This window comes from Lissotriton helveticus, chromosome 1_1 (assembly GCF_964261635.1).
Source record: "Lissotriton helveticus chromosome 1_1, aLisHel1.1, whole genome shotgun sequence".
In the NCBI taxonomy this organism is placed as follows: domain Eukaryota; kingdom Metazoa; phylum Chordata; class Amphibia; order Caudata; family Salamandridae; genus Lissotriton; species Lissotriton helveticus.
The window spans coordinates 133,993,005-134,012,222 of record NC_136057.1 but is presented as its reverse complement, the minus strand read 5'-3'; the positions used below and the strand labels follow the sequence as shown (position 1 = coordinate 134,012,222).

The 19,218-nt window shown below is 45.6% G+C and overlaps 1 protein-coding gene across 1 annotated transcript in view; it reads right to left on the bottom strand.

Moving 5' to 3' along the window:
* Nucleotides 1-19,218, bottom strand: part of LOC144768286 (uncharacterized) — an 86,441-nt gene that overhangs the window by 47,794 nt on the left and 19,429 nt on the right. Inside the window, exon 2 of the mRNA XM_078651841.1 lies at nucleotides 14,368-16,217. Within this exon, the coding sequence (XP_078507967.1) occupies nucleotides 14,368-16,186 (1,819 nt within the window). The 5' untranslated portion in view covers nucleotides 16,187-16,217. The remainder of the gene's footprint in view (nucleotides 1-14,367; nucleotides 16,218-19,218) is intronic.

The window sequence follows — 19,218 nt, the reverse complement described above, 5'->3', positions numbered from 1 at the left end:
GATACACATGGAGTAAACTCTGGATATACGATTAACTGGTCGAAATCGGTCATCTACGTCTTACGGGATCCTGCCCCGACCCTACCTAATGACTGTCCATTGACGATTGCAAATACGTTGTTCAAATATCTGGGCGTCCACATCACTCGAGACGCGGATGTATTCTATACACAAAACCTGCTACCACCACTTGTTCGCTTAAAGGCAGACGTAAGACACTGGAAAGCCCTCCCTCTGACGCTGCTGGGGAGAGTGGCGTTGTTTAAAATGATGACGCTACCCCGCCTCCTATATATATTAGAAAACGCCCCGGATGCGGTACCGCCTTCCTATTTTAGAAGGGTGACTGCGGCAATGACGGGTCTGTTATGGGGAGAGCGCCTAGCCAGGGTGACGCACGCCAAACTTAACCGAGGATGGTATGACGGGGAATAGCCCTGCCAAACATACAATTATATTACTGGGCATCACAGCTTAAGGTGATAAACCAGTGGATACACGCCCCGCAAAATGACCCGGCATATCTAGCGGACAGAGCGCAACTAGGCACACACAGCCTCTTAGCCCCACTATATAATCAGGGTCTCACGGCGAAGCTGATTGGCCCAACCAGACACACGGTGCAGCTCTGGCATAAGGCGCAGACGCGACTTAAATGGAACGGGGTTCTTACTAAACTTACACCATTATGGGACGCCAAGCGGCTCGGCTGCCTGAGATTTAGTAAGGGATTTACCCAGTGGGATAATATTGGAATCACAACAGTGGGGGACTTGTGGACCAGCAACGGGATGATCCCTTTCTCACAACTGCAGCAGCAGTATGAGTTGGGCTCTAACGAAACCTACAGATACATACAAATAAGACATGCATTGATGACTGTTATCGAGCCAGGGTCGACAGTCCCCGAATCTTCACCGTTAGAGGACCGTCTACTCACTGATTTCATGCAGACAGGTGCCACATCACTCACATACCGGAAGCTACTGAATAATCTTCCAGACCCCCTGCTTAAATTAAAGGAGAAATGGGAGACCGAATTGGGTGCCATGGACGAGACAGACTGGAACGCCGCGTTGGCATCACCACGAGAAGCAGGCGTTTCAGCGCGATTTAGACTGGTACAATTTAAGATACTACACAGAGTTTACTACACCAGAACCACCCTGCATAACATGCACACAGCAGAACACCCGAACTGCCTTAGAGGTTGTGGCGAGGAAGGGACACTGCTGCACATGCTTTGGGACTGCCCGATTATTGCTGCATATTGGAGACAAATTATGCGCACCATTTCCCAAACCTTAGAGACTTCACTTGCACCGGACCCCCGGGTGTGCTTACTGAATGTTTAAGAAGTGATATGACGCGCCGGGGGCAGCAGTGGGTTACGATTGGGGTCATGGTGGCCAAGCGAGATATAGCGCAGAAGTGGGGGGTGGCAGAGACACCGACACTAACGCAGTGGTGCAGGGCGATGGACAGACTTATGGTGATCGTGCGAGCAGTATATAAAATGAGAGCTAACCCTCGCAAATGGTATAAGATATGGCAAGCATGGAACAGCTATAGGGGTGATCTGTGCGAACCTCTACCTGAGGACGACTTAGACAGCTCAGGGGACGAAGAAGGGATGGAGGGCTGATGCACTAGAGGAGGGTTGGGAAGAACTGGGAAGGGGACTGGGACACGCATACATCTAAGTTCTGCCAGGATATGGGACAGGAGAGGGTTGCGGGGGGATGCATGGGACCCGCAGCCAGCATGTGGTGCCTGAAGTACATAGCCTTTGACATCTGTAAATACCTGAACTTAATGAGTCTAAAGTTTCATTGTATAAAAATAAAAATGTAAGACTACTCATACCGCATACATATCACGCGAAAGCCTTGTATAAACTATCGACAAACGCTGCCGGACCGGACGGTTGTCAGCTGAATAGCTGTGTAACCATGACTGTGAACTTTTTGTGTGATTAACGTTGAACCACCGGATTATACTGAACTTAGATGTATTTTATTGGCAATTACAAATAAAGTCTTATGGTTAAAAATTTTTTTTAAAAAATGTGATGTGTACACGTTGCGTTTTGGGCCGTTTCCTGCCGCTGGTACTATGCCTACCGACATACATGTTAAGATAATAAAGAATGTATGCTCTTTTACCTGAATTAAGAACAGATTGCTCAAAACCCATGGACTGGTATACGGTCTTCAATCTTCCCCTTGATACTTAAAATTTCTAGAGCAGAGAACCAAAACTACAGTCCATACCCTGCATCATAACGACAGGGTATCTAAATGGTCCCTATGTTCAGACGTATAGTACTTAAACCAATATAAAGTACCCTTTTTCATCTTTAGACACTAATCCAAGTCTGGGCAAATTAATGCTTTAATGAACGGAATAACTGTTTTTAGAAGAGCTCGGGACGCTCACCAGTATATACTGAAACAAAATTTGAAAAGCACACGCATCCAAATGCATAATGAATACTCATATCTAACAAGTCATGAGAATACAAACATGACATGTAATGCACAGCATTGTCCTGAAGAATATACTACTTGAATCCCACCCGGACTGTAACCTCAAAAGCACGCACTCAAAGGCTTGGGTAGTCTAACTGATATCGATTATCCTAAGCTGCATGATGGGCTAATATTTACAGGCTTGCACAAAGGCAGGGACATGTGCACAGATTTCCACCCGTCCCTCCTGTCAGCCTCGCTAATCAGGAAAGATGTAGTCACATCACAATTCTGTTTAGAAACATACCTTCACTGCAATTGGCGTTGGCTTCATTCAATTATATTATAAAAGCACCCGTCCATCTTGTGAGTTTTTTGCTCAGATTATGCTCCAAGAAAGTATGCGTGGAGAACCTTCACTAAATAGGCAGAAAGACAAAAAATTCCATTTCTGTTATCATTTAAACATCAAGTTCGGTACACTTTGCTTTACACCTTTTTGGCTAAAATATTCTACGCGACCACCCACATTTCGGGTACTCCACTCCAACTATACAAACAGTACGCACGCGAACTAAAAGGTGTACAGTGAAAGGTTCACAGAAGAAAATGGTGCTGGCAATAGCTCCAGAATACCGTCATCTAAATTGTAACGAGCAACCCCCCACATTGCGGGGATTGAGCCAAAACCAAATGCCATAAAATCACCAGCACTTCGTCTTGGAGAGCTACTACATATTGTCACGATAGTCCGATAAACATTTCATGTCCGTTGGCCCATTTAGATCTGTGTTGTGACAGCACAACAACAGGAAGAGTTTCGGAAGAAAACCAAAGACTTCATGCAATTTGCATCAAAGCAGCCGTAGCAAAAAACCCAAACATTTGTCTTACCCGAGCTCAGGCTGTCATCGCCGAACAAAACATACACAGTCCGATTGGCATGTAGTCTGATCCTTCGCAAAACCGTGTACTCGCGCCAGTATATTTCAAACACCAAAAGCCTATCCTCACTCACCACATCACACAAATGGGCATCAGGCATTGCATCACACTGCTTGTGTATTGAGACACCTAAAAGGTTGCATGATTTGCCATGGAAACACGTGATGGCCATTGCCAATCCAATGCAACATCACCATGCGCATCAGGCAGAGTCCGCCTATTGATTACAAAGATAGAATTACCTGTTGAAACAAACTTAACTTTATTGTTCCAACCCAACGCAACATCTTCTCAAGCATGCTAAAAGTGATTCCAGCAACCTTAAAACAAACCAATACTTGTAACAAAACGTGATGCCTAGTGCACGATCACTTCTGTTAGATCTTAATCCAAGCGTTACCACATCTTCAGCCTTAATTGTAATCATCCAATAACGGGAGTGTTATGCATCTCAAAACCTCCCTTACCAAAAAGATGCAAAGCCGATTCAGAAAATGAAGATAGACCTTAAAAGTGTGAAAGACAGAGGATCAACGGTGTTTACACGGCAATGACAGTCATACAGTAATTCATAAATTTACATACATACAAAACAAGCCGGGGATTTATGTGCGCAGGCACTCGCTAAAAGAAAATAAAAACAAGCACAAGTGCGTGTGCCTCGAGCGGCAGCAGGGGGAGAGAAGAGGGGGGCCTGCATGATTCCCTTGCGGGAGCGAGCAGCAAGGCGCGATAATTGATAACATATGGCGCCAGATGCTCACTCCCGCAAGTGAATCGCCAGACGTGCACGCGTAGCCATTGGAATAAATGCAACGCGTGCACGTTTTTGCAGGGAAAGCTTTGCCGATTACTAAAGGTCTCTTTCCTATGCAACGCATGCTCCTGCGTGGGCGAGACCTAAAAAGGAACTCAAAATCCTCCTATTTGAGAGACACTTTGGATAAATCTGTGATTGATTTTCTGCATCCACTTTTCCACTGTATCCAGATATTAACTGTTTGAAATTTTTCCCCTGACGTGATCTGTGGGATTAGTCTATTTTCTTTGATGCTTATCTGTTATTTTATAGCACATCTAATCTGCATTTTGGTCTTTCTTCTTTAGAAAAGTGCTTCAATGCCCTTCAGCCAAGATTGTACTATATAAAACCACAAAAATAAACACATTTGGTATAATAAAGAGAAACCAGAAAAAAAACATCTTTTTGAAAAGTTTATGCAGATTTGTCAAAAGATTCCAAAGTTATTAGCAAAGAAATATTTGCTTTTCAATAGAAACTCTTATAACCACATACTATGTGGGAGGGAAGGAAGAAAGAGCGGGAGAGAGAGAGAGAGAAAGAGAAAGATAGAAATAGAAAGAGAAGGGGAGAGAGAGAGAGAGAGAGTGAGAGAGAGAGAAAAATAGAAAGAGAAAGATAGAAAGAGAAAGAGAAAGATAGAAAGAGAAAGAGAAAGAGAGAAAGAGAAAGAGAAAGAGAGAGAGAAAGAGAGAGAGAAAGATAGAAAGAGAGAGAGCGATAGAGAAAGAAAGAAAGATAGAGAGAGAAAGAGAAAGATAGAAAGAGAAAGAGAGCGATAGAGAAAGAAAGAGAGAGAGAGAGAAAGAGAGCGATAGAGAAAGAAAGAGAAAAAGAGAGAGAAAGAGAGAGAACGAGAGAAAGAGAGCGATAGAGAAAGAAAGAGAAAGAGAGAGAGAAAGAGAGAGAGAGAGAGAGACACTATGGTTTAAGTGAGATTCAAATAATTTTAAAACATTAATTAAGATGTTAAAAGCAATCCCAATAATAACTTCATTGTGACCTTTGTGTTTTAGATCCAAGACTGCCAGACAGCCCTAAAGACATTGTGGGGATATTCAGAAAGCATCCCTGGGAATACATTCCACCCATTCCTTACCATTGGATTTGTGGTTTGTAACTCGCATCCGTCCCTCCCGCTGCCCAAATCTTGTTTACTGTATTCTTTCACAAACACGCTTTCTGTGAAAAAGGACTTTAACCCCTTTGCCACGGCCGCGATTTCGCGGCAGTGCGGCACTTCTGCAAAATGGGCGGGGCCATGTCGGCCGTTGGACGTTCGCAGCACCAGCGAGGTGGTGCTCGCAACGGCGGGAGGCCGACGGCCGCAGGGAAGGTGTTAAATCTTGTTTTTATCTTGTCACATTTGCTGTGCATTCGAAGACAGAGGTCAAATGTCAAGCTCTCTCTTTGAGGGAGTAGTGTTTACTTTTCTTCCTATGACTTCAAAATGAGAGAATTTATGTGATCATTCTGCTGAGTGTCCATAAAAGAGAAGAAGGTGTACGATTTGGTTCCTAGCACACAACAAAAAACAAGCACTGGCAAAGCCAACTGGTCTTGCGTTATGGACCTACTGACTTTGGAAATGACTTTTAGCAGTGTCCCACACCATCAGTCGAAAAAGAAATATCCTACTGCATTTTGCCGGGTTACCAAGATTGACACGTAGTTACTGAGGCCTATCCTTTGAATTTCAATCGAATGTGGTGGATATGATTCATGAAAATAGAATGCTTGGTACAGAGAGTTATTACTATGCCATCAATAAGCTCTTTAGGTGCTGCACCTAAAAATGCTGAGATTAATTTTTTTTTCTAAATGCTGGGAAAGGGGGCTATTGGTCTGAGAAAAGCTAGATATGGTTGTTCTCTGTTGCAGGGAATCCCAATCCATAATCAGAGCCTGAGAAGTCTCTCTCTAGTTGTGAGTATGTTTTTTTTTTTAAAGTAGTTTGATCGTGCCGTACTTGATTTGACTCTTTTCCTCAAGATACCATTAGCAAAGCGCCCAATGATTTCCAAATCAGCCCACGGGCTTGCAGTCTTTCACGGTATTGGGTGCAAATGCCTGTGATGTTCTGATAGTTTTCTGCTTGAATATGGCCACCACGCCGGCAGCATCGAGGGCGCTGGCCTTGCAGGGCGTGAAGTTAATTTTACAGCCCTCACACACCTCCTTCACAGCAGGCACCAAGTGTGGGGGGGGTCTCCCCGCACTCAGGTGTGTTATTCATTTATTAATTCAGTGTTTTATATAGCGTAAACATGACCCAACTGGGTATCAGAGTGCTTCACAATTCTATAGCATTGTACTTCTGACATTTGGTTTGATTAGTCCTTTAAACAAACTACCAAGAATATATATTCAATTTTAGGTAGAAAGCATTTCTACTTTACAAATAATACATGTCCTAAACATTACCAGAGATCACCTTGCATTATAATAGTATGTGTCCCAAATATTACAACATGTGACATTTTAGATATACATGTACTAAGAATACCTCATATAATTTAGTACAGTGGATTGTACGTAGCAAACAGACTGGTTACAGAATATATAGCTATTATTCTATACTGCTTTTGGCCCGGAAACGTTGTACAGATGTGGCAGGGTCACGTCATGATGCTGCTGGTGAGAGCTGCCAGAAGATGCTTCAATGGCACGGCCCTCTGTACATGCCAATGTCCCCCTCTACCCCAAGCCGTCCTTCCATTACCTTAGGTGCCAACTTTACATTCGACAGTGAAGTTTCTGGTCGGCTGCAGTAGACATGAGCACTTTAGTTGAATCGGCTGCTACCATTATGCGAAGGGCAGGTGGTGAAGGCAAGAAAATGAAGTCATTTGCTTTCATAAATAACAAGCAAGGAGAGGCAAGCAGCGAGGAGTGAGACGGTGAGGAACTGGTCTCTTACTTTGACGTCAGAGAAAGAACAGGCTTTTTAGGGAAAACATCATCTGACATTTGATCTCGGTCTGTGAATGAACAGCAAATGTGACGAGATAAGAACAAGAATTACAGCCGTTTACAAAAAAGCTTGAAGCGAGTGAAAAAAGTGGTCATATGAACTGCTCTTAGACAAAGAAAAAAGAAAAAGTGCCTATAGCAGTTGATAATATGGGACCATTGCAAGGATACAAGTAACGGGACGGTGCTCCGTGGGAGGGAACAATCTACGAAAAGGAGGGAAAAGTAGGAAAGATTAGCCATTTGGAAGCAAGGCTGTTTAAAGGAGATTCGAAGAAACAAATAAAAAGCAATGGGTGGGCAGTAAGCCCACAAAGTTAAGCTCTGTTGTGGCAAGACCTAAAACAAAGAACTGTGCGGATGTTTCAGAATATATCAGAATTAGTACAAATGAAGCACATTTGTTTTGTATTACTGAAGTGTGGAGAAAAATATTTGAATATGATTGAAACACATTAATACACTAGGGGATGACATTTGCAAACATTATCATTTATGTGCAGTAAAAACATATTTTGGTGTAAATGTAATGATCATTTCAATTGAAAATGTGTTGTTTGTAATGGCAGTGCTCTACCACACCAAGTAAACTCCACACTACGCCACTCAACCACACCACACCACTCCACTGCAATCTTTGCCACTCACTCCACGAAACAACACCCACACCCCTCTACTCCACACCACTTACCCCACTCCAATCTATCCCACTCCACTCCAATCTATCCCACTCCACTTCAAAGTACCCCAACCCATCCCACTCCAATTCACCCCATTCCAATCTATCCATTCCCAATTTACCCACTGCAATCTACCCCACTCTAACTCAATCTACCCCATCCCACTCCAACCTACCCCACTCCAATCTACCCTACTACACTCAATCTAACCTAATCAACCCCACCACACTCCAATCTACCCCACTCCACCCCAATCTTCCGCACTCCTCAGATTTACCCCACTCTGCTCCAATATACCCCAGTCTACCCCACTCCATTTCAATTTACCCCAACTCTAATCTACTCCAAGCTAACTGACTTCCCCCAATCTACCTCACTCTAATACAGTCCAATTTACCCAACTCCATTTCAATTTACCCCACTGCAATCTATCCAACTCATCTACACTCATACCACAATCTACCCTCTCAAAACTACCACAATCTACCCCACTCCAATCTACCATAATCTACCACACTCCACCCACTCTATCCCTCTCCACTTCATCCAATCTACCCCACTCCATCCAATCTACCCCACTCCATCCAATCCACCCCACTACAATCCACCATAGCAGCTATTATTCATCAAAAACACAAATTTACCAGCCTAGTAATCAATAGTCTTTCCCGTGTTGACAGTCTTATTCTGAAATTTGTCTCCCCCATGTTCTCCTTCATCTGCGCCCTTTTCTACCGACCCCCTGATCATATGCCCCTGTTTCCTCAGCTCTTAGGTGAATTAATCTCCCAGCTAGTCATCAGCTATGCCAGGATCATTATCCTTGGCGATTTCAAGTACTGGCCCTCAGACACTCGTGAAAGCACCTCTTTGGTAGAGTTCTCGGACCTTCTTCTAGGCATGAATTTCACCCAACATGTCCACAAAGCTACTCACGCTAAAGGGCACATTCTGGACCAAGTCTTGACCTCCAACATTGATATTACTCTCCCCCTAGTCTCTCCCTGCTCTTGGTCTGATCATTCCCTTATCTCCTTTATCATGGCTTATACCCCCTCCATCATGCCGCCTTTAGCAGGTACCCTCTTGGCTAGAAATTGGAAACGGGCTAATATGGGCGAATTCCACGCGCTGCTAAGAGCCACTGCTCCCAATGAACAGGTCCCCATCTCTCGCCAAGCCTCTAACCTCGATAGCTGGCTAGAATTAGCCAGTGACAAGGTTGCCCCTCTGAAAAAAATTAAAATCAAACGCCCCCACGACGCCCAACGCTGGTTCTCTGAGGACCTAAAAAAGGAAAAGCTGGCCCTCAGGCAGGCAGAGCGCCGTTGGCGGCGAGCCTATGCCCCCGATGAGAAAACGGCTCATGTAGCCCTGTTAAAACACTCCAACTACAAAAACTCCATCCTTCAGCCTAAGTCGGCCTACTTCTCGCAAAAAATAACCAACTCATCCACAAAGGCCAAAGATATTTTCTCAATTGTCAAAGAACTCACACAACCTGACCGGGTGACTGCTAAATCCGTCCCCTCACAAACACTATATGACTCACTGAACTCTTTCATTATCAACAAAATTACTTCCATTAAGAACAATATCCCTACCCCCACTTCCCCCACCATCCCTCTCACATCCTGTAAGAACCCCTTCACGCTGGATCACATTCCCCTGATCACTAGGGAAGAGTTCTGAACTCTACTGAACAAAGTGGGATCTGGCTCTCCTAATGATTGTTGCCCCCCCCCACATTCTGAAAGAGGCCTTTCTCGCCTGTCCTGATCCTCCGCTCTTACTCCTTAACAACTCTCTGAAATCTGGCATTGTTCCAGATACTTTTAAATGCGCCGCAGTTGTCCCCATACTGACAAAACCCAACGCAGATCCCTCGGTGCTTAGTAACTTTCGCCCCATTTCTCTGCTCCCCTACCTCAGCAAAATATTAGAGGCCCATGTTACAAACTGCCTCAGCTCATTTATTGAGCATTCCCAGTTTCTCGACCCCCGACAGCCAGGCTTCAGGCCAGCACACTCCACAGAATCTGTCATTTTGGCAGTAATGGACGAGCTTAGGAGTGGAGTCGATAAAAACATTGCCCAGGCCCTGGTGCTCCTGGATTTATCGGCGGCATTTGAAACGGTCGATCATGAACTTCTGGTCGACCGTGTCAACAATGCTGGCATTCAGGGTCTGGCCCTCAAGTGGATCAGATCCTTTTTACAGCATCGCTTCCAGGCAGTCCGTCTGTCTACCTTCTCAGCAGGGAAAACAAAACTGACCTGTGGGGTCCCTCAGGGCTCTGCTTTATCGCCCCTCCTATTTAATTTATGTATGCAACCCCCGATTGTCTCCCTACGCAACAGCCCAGTCGCAATCTTCAACTACGCCGTCGACCTTCAGTTGGTATTTAATCTTGATTCCACCAATGCATCCATTAGTAATTTTCAATCTACCATGATTCTTATTAGGGAATGGATGTACCCCAGTCAATTAAAACTCAATCCCGACAAGACGGAGCTTGTCTTGACTGGAGGGCTCACTAACCCCTGGAACTCAAATTTTTGGCCGTCATCCCTGGGCATTCCACCTCGCCCAGCAGACTCTGTAAAAAGTCTCGGTGTCATCATTTGTAATGACTTGTCTCTGAAGCTACAGATCAATGCTGTAGTTTTCTTGTGCTTCTTCCATCTCCGTAGAATTCGGAAAATCTGCAGGTTTCTGACCACGGAAGCCCTCACACTTGTTATCATGGCCCTGGTCACCTCTCGCATTGACTATGCGAACACTCTCTATGTTGGCATTCCAACCTACCAGCTTAACGGCCTACAACTTGTGCAAAATCAGGCAGCTAGGCTCATTTTCCGCCAACCTAAGCACCAACATGTCACCCCCCCTGCTGAAGAACCTCCATTGGCTCCCGGTAGCCAAACGTTGCGTTTTTAAACTTGGCTGTACCATCTTCAAAGCACTTGCTGGTCAGGGCCCTGTCTTCATCTCTTCCAGGATCCAACGGTATGTCCCCTCCCGTGATCTTCGCTCCTTTTACCATAATCTGCTCATCATCCCTGTCTTCAAACGTAAAAAACATGGTGGTCTCAGGTTTTCCTTTCTGGCCCCCCGTTTTTGGAACTCCCTTCCGAATTAGCTGAGACTAGTAACCAGCTACACCCTTTTCAAAACTCTCCTTAAAACTTTTCTGTTCCTGCAAGCCTATGAATAAGGCCCCACAAATCTTTCTGCCATTTTCCTTCCGCTCCTAGCGCCATGAAACCGCCTGGTGTCCGTGCGCTGTACAAATAATTTTAATATAACATAACATAACGCCCAATCTACCCCATTCCACTCCACCCTAATCTACCCCACAACACTCCACACTAATCTATCCAATTCCACTCCACCCCACTCTACCCAAACCTACCTCATTCCAGTCGAATCGAATCCACTCCACCCTACTCCAATCTACCCTACCCCACTCCACCCAAACTTACCTATCCCAATCTACCCCATTCAAATCTACTACAATCAATTCCACCACACTCTACCCCACCCCAACTAAATCTACCCTACACCACTCTATATAACTCCACTCCATTCTACTCCAGTCCAAGGTACGGCAATCTAAACTACCCCAATATACTGCACTCTAATCTACTCCACTCCAGTCTTCCCCACTCTACTCCAATCTACCTCATTCCACCCCACTCATTCCCAATCTATCGCACTCCAATCCACCCCAATCCATCCTACTCCACCTCAATCTACTCCACTCCACCCAAATCTACCCCAATTCAATCTACTCCACTTGACTCTAATCTATCCCATTCCACTCTACCCCAATCTATCCCCCTTCTATCTACTCCACCCACTGACTTTTAGGCATGCCGACCAGCAGTCACACTGGTGTACATAATGGCTAAAACTCATTGCCAAAGTCAATAGCTTTTGGATAGGAGACACCTATTTGCTTTGCCAATGCTTGTTTTCAGTGTTTTTTTCCCATCATATACACACACAACAGTTCCCTGCAGCCAACTCCAAGCAGGCACAGGTGTTCAACGGTGCCTGGGCACAGCAGGGCATTCCCTGAAGGGCCTGGCTTATGTTTTTTTTATTTTTTATTTTTAAGGGTTCCCAGACACTTTCTTGGGGTAAATGGACCCTTTCAAACTTGTGTATCCTTATTGGATATCGATAGGGTTTCAGACCGAGCAGCAGGCCTCCGAACATCACAAATGTCCACCAAGGTACAAGGCCAATTAATGTGTCTGCGCAGACACCTACCTTAGGTTTGCTGACCTCAAGGGTCATGATGTGGAATCCAACCTCTGTCTCAGAATCAGCAATTTCTTTCTACATTTTAACATTAGGCAGCCCCTGTGCCAGGGAGAGACAGGACGGCACCTCAGCTCTTTATGGCTTCTTTGGTATTCTTACAGGATGCGGGGAACAAGTCTCTTCATCATGTAATGGTTCAAGATGTAGCCAGCCAATCAGGGAGCTTCAGGTCTGCAGACCCAACTTTGGGTTTACGTATCCGAAATGGATGGACGAAAAAGCTTCCTCATCCAATCAGATCCAATATATTGTTACATTTGGGTCCGCGAGTCCAGATGCACGGACCATTCATGGGCTAAAGGTCCACCTAGCTCTATCTTAAATGACTAGTGGCTTAATTTGAGGACCACAAACAAACACTGCATGAAACTAGCCATGCCAATCCCAAATAGTTATGTGCAGATTCATTGAACTGTACCAAAGTTATTATATGTATATATATAATTATATTACATGGAATTCTGTAATCCCTGTATAAATGGCAGTCTCTAAGTTCTTTATAATCAGGAACTTGTGACGCACCAAATCAGTGATTATGAAGAAAAGACGTCAGAACTCGGCTTTTATACGTTATTACAGTCGAATTCTGAGGGCACAATGCCTGCTGCCGGAGCCAGCAGCTGGTTTGAAAGGAAGGTCAAGTCACACAAGCATAATTGAAGCAGTTGTTTAAAGCAACAAACAGAACTTTGCTTTTATTACTTCTGCTGTATGTTACTAGCTTACTATGAGAAGCAGAGGGAATATGTTTATTTGTTTTCTTAGATAAAGCAAGGGTGGAATCTTCCTGCATGTTTCTACACGTTCCGAGCTACTGCAGCTTTTTTTAAATTGACTTTTATTGAACTGTTTCTAATATCTTTTTGGAAGAAATACCTAACAGTTTTTTAATGTTTACTTTTGCACAAGAGGTTTTATGATCATTCTTCATGTTTGCAAACATGTTAGCTGCTGCATATGTAGGAGCTACGCACCAAGGTTTGTGGGAAAGGTGATGATGTGACCATGTATTATACGGGATAAAGTATCACCTGGTGCATATTATAAGAATATTGCAAGTCACGTCAGAGTTCCATAACCTTATAAAGGAACTCTGCCTTCCTCGTTCCTCTATATAGTTATGGAACACCTTGTTGACTTGCAATATCCTTAGAAGGTGCGACAGGGGGTACTTTATCCCTAATATATTTTCACTGATTATGGTTAAAGTGAAGTTGTAGATGGCTTTGTTAAAACACCTTAATGGGTCTTTAAAAAAAATCTGAAATTCACTTAAAAACAAGCGTAAAGTGTATATATATATATATGGTCATGACTTAAAGCCAAACAAACTCCTGAAATTTGTAAGTTATGGTTAGAACCACATTCCGTAACTCGCACTACGGGTGTGCAAACCCTAACTCAGCATGTTACGTGTGATGATGCAATGACATTTTCATAGTTAAAGAGTTTGCTAAAGGCAGAATGCTGCTGTAGGGAGATCATGGCTACTTTTGTCTACCCATAAAACAATTAACTTTTTACTGACCTAGAGGTTGGGAGGGTGAACTCACAAGTGACACATAACAAATCACTTTATGTATCTGTCTATCATGAGGTGGTGTGCACTCCTGGAGAACCCTGCAGTGGCAACAACATCCCTGGTGGGCCCTGCTGTTGAGGCTGAATACAGACTAGCATTTTTATATCAGGAACTGGAGACGACTGCGTCTTACCCAATGTAACTGTGCAACTGGAAACAGTGCCCTCTCTAGACTGCGCATGTCTGCTATTCTCAATGAACACCACATCACTTGTATCCGACTATTACGTGTGATTCTGGCCAGTAATTCCTCCCATGAATAGCGCTATTTCCAGTTCCTCAGCCTGGAATAGGGACGGACAAGGAAGGACGAGAGCTACTGGCCTACTTGTCTCATGCAGAGTCCCATAACCAGGCCTGTTCCTGCACAGGAAGGATGCAGTCCTATGTGGAACCAGAGAAGGAAGCAGGGACACATCTGCACCCTGTGTAATCCTACTCTGGGGGTCAGTATCGCTCAGTGGGTTCAACCCAATCCCAAATGATCCCCTTGGAGACTTTGTCAAATCTGCCCATATGCATTCTGAAGAGGTTACATGTGTTAGTGCACTCTGCATGTCCATGTATAGCGAAACACATACCTGGGGTGGCTTTCGACGGCAATAAATGTGATTTTGCATTTCCTCTCTCCATGGAGTCTTCATCTGCAGAATTTGTGTCCAGTCCTAGGATTGATGGGGGCACACACTGACCCCACTCCTCATGACAGAGCAGTTCGAACTTGCAGTTCTGATGTTGATCCTTTGATTCAGGATGCAGTAGCTTGTTGTTCTGATCTGAGCCCTGTGCATCCATACAGGGAGTTTCTAGCTTGTAGTCCTGATTTGAATCCTGCTCCTCAGGGTGCAGTGGTTCCACCGTGTAGTTCTGATCTGGTTTTTGTGCTTCAGGAAGCACTGACTCTAGCTCTCGGCCCTGTGCCGCAGTGTGCAGTGGTTCTAGCTTGTACTTCTGATCTGAACCATGTGCATCTGCACAGGCCGGTTCTAGATTGTCATTTTTATCTGGTTCCTGTGCTTCAGGGTGCATAGATTCTAGCTCGTAGTTCACGTTTTGATCCTGCGCATAAGGAAGTTCCTGCTTCAAGCATAGGTGTTGCTGTAGGCACTGGGTTTGTTGTGACCCCAACTCATCAAAGGACAATAGCCCAGACTCTAAGTGTTCGTCTGATGACATCCCATCAGGTGACATGGGTTGTAGGCTGCGGTTCTCCTGGGGATCTTGGAAATCAAAACACATCAATTCTTTCTCCAAGGGATCATCCTGTCCGTTCCCATTTGGTAGCACGGGTTGTACACAGTCGTTTTGCTGTGGTTCATGTCCATCAGGAATTAGCGGGTGTAAGCAGAGGTTCTGTTGCTGGTCCCAGCTATTAGTAGACAATGGGGATGATTCTTGCTTAAGGTGCCCATCTGGTTCCCTCTTTTCTGGGAACGCCGATTGTATGCTGTGGTCTTGATGTGGTGTCTGCCCATCAACAAATTCCGAGTGAAGACACCGCTTTGCCTCCAGTGATCTGCCTGGAGGATCTGTCTGAGGGCACCTGGATACAGTACAATACTGCTGTACTCCATTTCCATCTGGAAACTCAGTTTGCATGCACTGGCCTCCCTTCGACTCATGTACGTCTAGAAACCCAGTATGCAGGCACTGGTCTCGCTTCGACTGGTGTACATCTGGAAACCCAGGTTGCATGCTCTGGTCATGCTGCGACTTGTGTACATCTGGAAACCCAGGATGCATGTACTCGTCCTTCTGCGACTCGTGTACATCTGGAAACCCAGGTTGCATGCACTCATCCTGCTGCGACTCGTTTACATCTGGAAACCCAGGTTGCAGGCACTGGGTCTGCTGTGGGTCACATCGATGTAGAAACATTGGCTGTAGACAAAGGTTTGACTTCTCTGGACACACTTGAACATTGGTTGGAGAAGAGAGCATACAGTCCTGCTTTGGTGCATACCCATCAGAGAACACCGGCTGAAGACACAAGCTCGGTCCACCTGGCCTATCAGGCTTAGGTGTTGCAGGAGACCGGCTAACAGCACAATTTCTAATGCTCACTGGACAGACCACCTCCAAAGTCACTCCAGCATTATCTAGGGTACCTTGATCCTTTTCTATCCAGATTTTCTTAATCAGCCCAGCGACTCTAGAAGGTACGTCCTCCACAGTATTCAGCAAGTTACCCAGTTTGGCTTCCAACTCCTCCAGCATTGATAAAAGGATAATGTGGGGCAGGTTCTCCAAAAGCGGTTCCATCTCCTGGTCCCTTTGAGCATCAATTCGGGATCTTGAAGCTGAGATGTCATGAAGAGGTAAAGATGGGACTGTGGCTCTTACGGATTCACGTGAACACTGCGCATTCGCTTTCTTTCCTGGAGCCCGTCTTCTCCCCATTCTGGTACTCTGATTTTCAAGTCTCAAGTGTCTGCAGAGGAGAGGAAAAGAGAAAAGACAGCATGTTATCACAGGACAACTAGGTCAAAATACTCCTTCCTGTCTCACCAACCCCAGTGTGATCAGAGGAAATTGCGAACACCAGAAGAAAATGCAATCATTAAAATTTAACAATATCCATAACATAGTTCATCCATACTAATATTATAAAGAGAGAGACCAAACCTTTGAGGCGGATAATCTTAGTAACCACAGCACCAATCACAACACCCAATACAGCGTTGAAAAGGGCAGTATATATATATATTTTTGTTTTGCAGAGTTTTATATAGCGCAAACTTGACCCGAACTGAATCAGGTATCAGAGCACTTTACATAGCACCAGTTACGTTACATGAGGACACACATTCATTTTTGTTAGGCACGGGGAGATTAAGTGATTTGCCCAGAATCACAGGATGTTTGGCGTCATTACCAAGACTTGAACCCAGATCCCCAGGTCCGAGGTCGAGTGCCTTAGCCGTTAGGCCAACTCCTCTATACATTTAAAAGGTAAAAGAACCGTGCCAGCAAAGTAGTCCCTTGTGGGCGTGTCTGCGTTGTGCTGTGGGCGTTGGCTGGGGTCTTGTGTCCGCCCTTCATGCCATGTGAGTCGTACATACAAGAGCCAATTACGTTGCTGCGCAGCATCAAGGGGCACGCTGGGGGCGTGACTCGCTGGGGGCGTGAGAAATGCTGGGGACGTGTGTCCGGCCTTCATGCCATGTGAACACAATTGCGCCGCATCAAGGGGCACGCTGGGGGCGTGAAAAACGCTGGGGGGTGTGCTACGTTCCGCCCTTCATGCCATGTGGGTCGTACATTAATCAGAAGATCGTCTGCTGTGGCCGTGTGCCGGGGGCGTGACAAAGGCGTTCACCTGGAGGCCTGGTAAGTAACGTTACTGCAGCCTCTCCTGCGCGCTGTTACTGAACTCTCGCATTCAACGAAATTACACGCGCCTGCTACCATCAACCAGGGCTCTAGCCCAGCTCAGGCGGCAGATCGGTACACTAATTACACGCGCCTGATAACATCAACCAGGGCTGCAGCTGGGCCTCAAGCGGGGGAACACGCGCCTGCTAACATCAAACAGGCCTGCATCTGGGCCTCAAGCGGGGGAACACGCAAATGAGCGTGTCTGCGGGGACAATTACTGCAGCCTCTCCTACTCGATGTCACTCAACTCTCTCATTAAACTGATTTACCCGCGGCTGATAACTCTCTCATTTAACAACATTACACGCGCCTGCTAACATCAACCAGGGCTGTAGCCGGGCTCAGGCGGCGGAACACTACACCAATTACACGCGCCTGCTAACATCAACCAGGGCTGCAGCTGGGCCTTCTCCGTCCCTATTCTAATGAAAGAAATTTTTTTGTCTAACGCGAGATTTTAAAATAAATTGCCCTTGCCAAATACACACATTACACACATTCTATTTCATACCCGGACAACGTCGGGACGGGCAGCTAGTATATTATGAAATAATTTACAACAAGAGGTGGTGATGGACAGAGTCTCTGAATTAAGCAGAGTACTCTCACCCAGTCAAGAGATCAGGGCTAGATCCAACACCGTTTTTTAGCTCATTGCACCATCCCAGTTTCAGAACCTGGCTGTATGCAAATTAGTCTGTCCCTGGCCCAGTGCATCATGGGAACAGGGCAGACCAGACTACAAAAGCCAATTCTTACACTGGGAAGGAAACAAGCTTCCGGGGACCGGTTTCTGCCATTTCAGGCGTCTTCGGCCCGGCTTGCTTGAATCCTGATGGTGCAATGAGCAAGGGACTCACATCTGAGTATACCCTTCCACGCTTAGGGTGGACAAAATAATTTACAACAAGAGGTGGTGATGGACAGAGTCTCTGAATTAAGCAGAGTACTCTCACGCAGTCAAGAGATCAGGGCTAGATCCAACACCATTTTTTAGCTCATTGCACCATCCCAGTTTCAGAACCTGGCTGTATGCAAATTAGTCTGTCCCTGGCCCAGTGCATCATGGGAACAGGGCAGACCAGACTACAAAAGCCAATTCTTACACTGGGAAGGAAACAAGCTTCCGGGGACCGGTTTCTGCCATTTCAGGCGTCTTCGGCCCAGCTTGCTTGAATCCTGATGGTGCAATGAGCAAGGGACTCACATCTGAGTATACCCTTCCACGCTTAGGGTGGACAAAATAATTTACAACAAGAGGTGGTGATGGACAGAGTCTCTGAATTAAGCAGAGTACTCTCACCCAGTCAAGAGATCAGGGCTAGATCCAACACCGTTTTTTAGCTCATTGCACCATCCCAGTTTCAGAACCTGGCTGTATGCAAATTAGTCTGTCCCTGGCCCAGTGCATCATGGGAACAGGGCAGACCAGACTACAAAAGCCAATTCTTACACTGGGAAGGAAACAAGCTTCCGGGGACCGGTTTCTGCCATTTCAGGCGTCTTCGGCCCGGCTTGCTTGAATCCTGATGGTGCAATGAGCAAGGGACTCACATCTGAGTATACCCTTCCACACTTAGGGTGGACAAAATAATTTACAACAAGAGGTGGTGATGGACAGAGTCTCTGAATTAAGCAGAGTACTCTCACCCAGTCAAGAGATCAGGGCTAGATCCAACACCGTTTTTTAGCTCATTGCACCATCCCAGTTTCAGAACCTGGCTGTATGCAAATTAGTCTGTCCCTGGCCCAGTGCATCATGGGAACAGGGCAGACCAGACTACAAAAGCCAATTCTTACACTGGGAAGGAAACAAGCTTCCGGGGACCGGTTTCTGCCATTTCAGGCGTCTTCGGCCTGGCTTGCTTGAATCCTGATGGTGCAATGAGCAAGGGACTCACATCTGAGTATACCCTTCCACGCTTAGGGTGGACAAAATAATTTACAACAAGAGGTGGTGATGGACAGAGTCTCTGAATTAAGCAGAGTACTCTCACCCAGTCAAGAGATCAGGGCTAGATCCAACACCGTTTTTTAGCTCATTGCACCATCCC